This window comes from Orycteropus afer, unplaced genomic scaffold (genome assembly GCF_000298275.1).
Source record: "Orycteropus afer afer isolate SDZICR_OR568_19922 unplaced genomic scaffold, OryAfe1.0 scaffold00023, whole genome shotgun sequence".
Classification (NCBI taxonomy): Eukaryota; Metazoa; Chordata; class Mammalia; order Tubulidentata; family Orycteropodidae; genus Orycteropus; species Orycteropus afer.
The window spans coordinates 5,270,979-5,276,978 of NW_006921610.1; the positions used below are offsets into that span (position 1 = coordinate 5,270,979).

Genomic DNA, 6,000 nt, shown 5'->3' on the forward strand with positions numbered 1-6,000 from the left:
TCAAATTTACTGAAACTATTCTTCCAATTTGCATAGCATCCTAAAGCATACCTTATGATGACATTTAATGCTTCATAATCAACAATGGCAGAATGCATATCTCCTTTATTAAACACTATTTCTAATGTTTCAATTATACTGGATACCTAGAAAACAGAACCACATGAAAACCAATCAAATAAACTTTTTTTTTTTTGGCATATAGATGAACAAAATACATACAAAAACTATACTTACTACTTTGGCAACCACAGCAGTGGGAAATGTCTGCTTGGATATCACCCAAAGTGCCCTAGTACGTACATTTTTGTCTGAAGTCTTAACAATATCATTCAATTTTGAAAGTAGTTCTTGAATGTTTGCTTCTAAAAAACAAGAAGTTTAATTTTAATTATGCAGAATAATTTATATCCTTTAAAATCTCTTAAGAATCAAGGAAAATAACATAATCTTTACTTCCAAAATATTAAAATGCATATGCACTGAGAAGGATCATAGAACCACTGCTATTATATCTTCTTCCCAAAATACAAAATTCAGATCACATGGGAAGGTACACTGAAAGAAAAATGGTGAGACTCCAAATCATATATTCTGAAATTAAAGTAATTTTATAAGCAGTTTTGTATATATAATTTTTTGCAAAATGTAGTAAGTCCGAGAACTCTGCTCCAAAGTGAACAATTCCTGCTTTAAGTTATAACATTTTATAAATGAAAAAAAAGAACAAGCAGCAACTTTACCTTAAAAAGTAAATGGTAATAGCTTTCTGGCATCATTATTACTTAAAGTAATTTCCCCTCTCTAGGAATCATCTCCTAGCTTCCCTTTACAATGGAAAACTACTAACTACTAAGCAACAGACTACCTGAAAACTTGATAGCTCCAAATTATCCCACATTCACAACTATGTACAACAACTTTTTAATTCAACATGTACCTTAGTACATTTGTCTCAATAAAATTAGAAGTGACAACCTAAATTATTACTATTTCCAAAGCAAGAGATGTATTTTTATAAAAGGTTCAGTTTTTATAGCAATCCCTTTCAAATAATTCTAGGAAGAGTGAATGTTACCAAAGTTAGACCTATGTCTAGGAAAAAGCAGTCTTCCAACAATGACAATCTTAACATTTTTCAAATCTTAAACTACAAATTATGAAACTAATCCACTAGAAACAGTTCTTTTAATAGTATCAAATGATTTATACTTATATACTCTACAAATATTAATAGTCATAATAAATTTAACTACCTGATAATCCTGAGGAAATTTTGGGATTATATAAGCAAAACCCCAAGGCCTGTAGAGCAGCACTACTTAGCTCTGGGTTTTGACTGGAAATGTGAGTCTACAAAAACAAAATCACATTTGTTTGCATTGTTTACCACAGACAAACAAGTGCAAATGCAAATCAATTTTTCGAGAGCAAAACTTGAATAAAAAACAAGTAAAATAATTTTTTTAATCCCATCAATCACAAACCTTTGAGAATAGGTTTTTTTTTTTTTTAAAAAAAAGAAGAGTAACTAAGAGATAATACATAAAGCTTCAAAATGAATGGAAGAGGAAAATTACACAAAAGTTGACAGAATAAAGTACATTTTCTTAAAAGATAAAGGACAGCTCTAGCTATCTAAAAGCAAAGAAGGAGCAGCTAAAAAATGGATAGGAAATAAAAATAAAAAAACAAGAGCAAGGCCTATCCACAAATGGTAAGTAAAAAAAACTCAAAAGGCAAAGCTGACATCCTAGCTTTAGAGTGGAATGACACCTCTTTTTCTCAGAGGTTGGGATAGGGAAGTGGTTCGAATATAACATTTAAAAGTGAGTGTAAGATTTAAACATGATCTTAAGTAATCTTTTTAAAAGATATTCATTCTATAGAGAATTTTAATCCTTGTCCATCTGAAACCCAAAGCCCAAACTATACTGATATATACAAAAGCTGAACAGTCCAAACCTGTCAAAGATATTCTCACTATATCCCTTAATCACAAACTGATTTGTAACCCTGAACCTTTCCTCCTAACATTTCTTCTCTCAAAGTGTTTTATCTTCAAAACTCTGCATTTCTCAGAACTAAGTAACGAAGGAGTCCTTGGCTATTTGTTATTCTCAAGCAACAAGAACAAATGTTTATAGTCAAATACCTGGACACTTCACCAGAGCATCCCTTTTATAGTGAATTTTTAAAAACCATCTGGGATATAAGGGCTATTAAAACCACCAGTTCAGATAACCAGACTAAAGTAGAAGATTCTCAGAACTATCATCACCTTCTGGATAATAACTAATACCTGTCTGCGATCAGATGTTATTAAACATGTATTAATTGAAAGAGTACCTTCAACAGTAGTATGTTTTATCTTTAAGAATGTTGTGGGTTTCTAGAGACAGGATTCTAAACAGTTACATAGCCAAAACCAAACCAAACGCACTACAACTGAGTCAATTCAGACTCACAGTGATCTGAACAGGACAGAGTAAAACCGTACTGTAGAAAGCTATAAATCTTTATGGAAACAAGACTGCCTCATCTTTCTCCAGCAGAGCAACTGGTGAGTTTGAACAGCTGACCTTTTGGTTAGTGGAATGCTTTAACCACTCACCACCAGAGCTCCTAAAAGTAACACAGAAATATGTTGTTTAAACCTGGTGTAGCCCTGTTTTGAAATTCAATTATCCTTTCATTGTTTAATAATTCACAAAGAAACCTGGTTTTCCTTTCATCAACCTTTCACATTATTCACCGAGAATTACTCACAAACCCTATTTACAAAATGTATGCTATAAAATTCCTGGGAGCTCTGGTGGCATAGTGCCTAAGGCATTTGACTGCTAACCAGAAGGCTGGAGGTTCAAACCCACCAGCCACTCTTGGAAGGAAGATGGGGCAATCTACTTCCATAGTGATACTGCCTTGGAAACCCAAGGAGGGGTCACTATGAGTCGGATCCGACTTGACAGCAATGGATTATAAAATTCCTACATGTTCTTAAATACAAATACAAAAAAATGCACATCTTCATCACATCAAATATACTGATGGAATCTGAAACGTGATAATGAAGTCTCTACCACACAATAAGGTTCCTGCTTACATGAACAAAAAGCATTGATGACTGATAGGAATAGTAAAGCATAAACAGTATCTCAAATGCCTCAACCTGAAAGCATGCTGAAACATACAATGAATACTTTGGTGGAATACTTATATTTCAAATCACAGCAAAGTTTATAAAATAGGCACTCAAAGACCAGAGATTTAGTTCAACCTCTTTATTCTAAAAATAGAGAAATTCAAAAGTTATGTGCTAAGAAAGGTCACAAAGAGTAATCGAGTAGAGACAAGAACACAGGTCTTCAGTCTGCTGTTAAACTACACCAACCAAAAAAAAGATAACCGTAAGTTTTTTTTTTTTTTTTTTAAACTAAGAGTAGCAAAAATTAAGGGTGAGAGAAGATAAAAAGTGTATGTAACACCCACAAGGTAGACCAAAGGAGATTAAAATTTTACAATCATATACTTAGAAATACATTCCTACAAAAGGAAAAAACAAAAAACAAAATCCACTGCCAGCAAGTTGATTCTGATTCATAGTGACCCTATAGAAAAGTAGAACTGCCTCATAGGGTCTCCAAGACTGTTAAGTCTTTACAGAAGCAGACTGCCTCAAACTGCCATCCTTTGGATTAGCAACTGAACGTCTTAACCACTGAGCCACCAGAGAGTCAACAGATTAATTTCTGACCGCTTTTGTGTAATTCAAATGGCTACAGGGAACATTAACCAAACCAAACTCACTGCCATTGAGTCAATTCCAATTTATAGTGACTACAATTGGTTTCCAAGGCTGTAAATCTTTACAGAAGGAGATGGCCTCATCTTTCTTCCACAGAGCAGCTGGTGGGTTTGAACCACGAACCTGATGGGGAACCTTAGGTAAATTAAACCAATTGCTTCATATGCAAACCAGGGATTACAGTAACCTCACAGAGATATAAGGATCTATGACACTGTAATGGGCAAGGCGTTTGGCTGCTAGTCAAGAGGTTTGATCCCACCAGATGCTACACAGAAGCGGTCTGGTTCCCTTAAAAATTTGCAGCCTTGGAAATCTGATGGGAGTCACTATAAGTTGGAATCAACTCAATGGCAGGGAATTTGGTGTGGTTTTAAAGAAATATGGACAAGATGTATGTAAGATAAATTATAGCATTTGACACAATAAATGGTTTTATAATAATCCAATCAATATTGTTGATGCCATTTTATTTCAGATTCAAAGATGTTACAGAATCAGGTGATTAAAAAACACCAAAACCAGCAATTATTTAATAACTAACAAAAACACATACCTTAAAAACTTTGTATAATCGAGAAAGCTTTTTCTCAACTTCTATAATGACTTCTTTTCCTTCTTCTCCACTCATCCGACTTAAAAACCAAAGAACACAAGTTTATGCATAAGTAGACAAAAAAGTTACAATCACTACTTAAAATGCTTACATTTTAAAACTTTTGCAAATATATTACCTATTAAGATACTTAAGGTTATATAGACTATATAATACAACATGTACATCTTGTATAAATGCAAAAAAAACCCCCAGAAACAATATCCTCAAAGTAACTTTTTGCACCCAGTGTACACAAATAAGCTTTGACAGTTTCAGTTTTAAGACTGAACAGGGATACCTATACCTAATTACAAATCACTGAAAATTTACTAAACCTTATAGCTTTATGCCACTTGTTACCCCTTTCCCACAGTTCTAAATAACTAGATTTCCAAAAAATATGATATGCAGGAAAAAAGACCGAAACATTTTTCAATTAAGATAAAAATCGGGTTATTGCTCTACATTAAAAAGCCATTTTGCAGTAACCCCATTTTCTCCAATACACGGCACATTTACACTGAAAACCACTCCTCCTGCATGCCCCACTTCAACATAAAACTTTAAAAATCCCTTTCTTGCAGAACATGCGTGCAGGCTCCCTCATTCCAAACATACATGTATCTTAACTACTACAGTAGCAACACCAAGGAATGTCACTAACCACGCACCCTTCCCCCACCCCCACTTGCGACCCCACAGCTACCAGACTTCTAGAGTAGTCCTCACAGCTACCAAACTTCTAGAATACACAAACTCATTCTACGCGTCCCTCCCCAAGCACCGGCCCCCCGAAAACACACACACCAGCGGGCCTTACCTGGCCAGAGTCAGGTAAGCGTCAGTCTGCTCTCCATGGGAGGTGGAAGGGTCTTCCAAAATCTCCAACAGCGGTGCTAGGGGGCTCTGACCTGGGGCCGTCATGTCGGCCACACTGAGACGCGGACCGGAAGAGAAAAACCAGTGACCGATGGAACAGCCCCGCGACGGCCCAGCGCGAGTCCAGCCCCCAGATCTGCGTGCTTGCCCCGACCTCATAGCCCCGACGTATGTACACCCTTGATTCTTGACGCACAACCCCAAGACCCTAACCTCCTTCGCCCCGCCGCATGCATCCGGGCCCACGCAGCGTTCTGGGCCGCTCCCGCCACCACTTTCCCGGGCAGCTTTCAACAGGGGGAGGAGACCGGCGGGGGGGCGGGAGATGCACGAGGAAAGATGCGTCTTGCCGCGAGGGGGCGGAGGCTGCACCAGACTGACGACTCCCAGCGGCCTAGCACCGGAACCCCGACACTTACCCCCACGTATGAAGATAGGACTGCGTTATCTCTGCCACTACCCCGTGGTACCCAGACGTAACCAGATCTCGACTTTTCTTTCTAGTGCTGTTTACTCACGCGTGCGGCCCACTCCTTCCAAGACCAAGATGGCGGTAGGGGCGGGCTCAGGAGCGCGCGGGAGTAGGGCAGGCCTGGCGGGAGAGGCTAGAGCCAATCCAACAGGCTGAGGCGTACCGGAGTCATCGATCACCTCCCTTCCCTGCCCTGCTGCGCCGCCCCGCCCCCCGAGCCGCCCAGCCCCTGGTGCAGTCCCC

At 38.2% G+C, this 6,000-nt stretch overlaps 1 protein-coding gene across 1 annotated transcript in view; it reads right to left on the reverse strand.

The window, feature by feature from the left end:
* The window catches only part of RIF1 (replication timing regulatory factor 1), a 64,690-nt gene extending 59,357 nt beyond the window's left edge, over positions 1-5,333 (reverse strand). The window contains exons 1-5 of the mRNA XM_007934935.2: positions 5,227-5,333; positions 4,365-4,443; positions 1,257-1,353; positions 238-365; positions 52-146 (exon numbers count right to left, since the gene is read on the reverse strand). Coding sequence (XP_007933126.1) covers positions 52-146; positions 238-365; positions 1,257-1,353; positions 4,365-4,443; positions 5,227-5,330 — 503 coding nt within the window. The 5' untranslated portion in view covers positions 5,331-5,333. The remainder of the gene's footprint in view (positions 1-51; positions 147-237; positions 366-1,256; positions 1,354-4,364; positions 4,444-5,226) is intronic.
* Between the last annotated feature and the right edge of the window lie 667 nt (positions 5,334-6,000).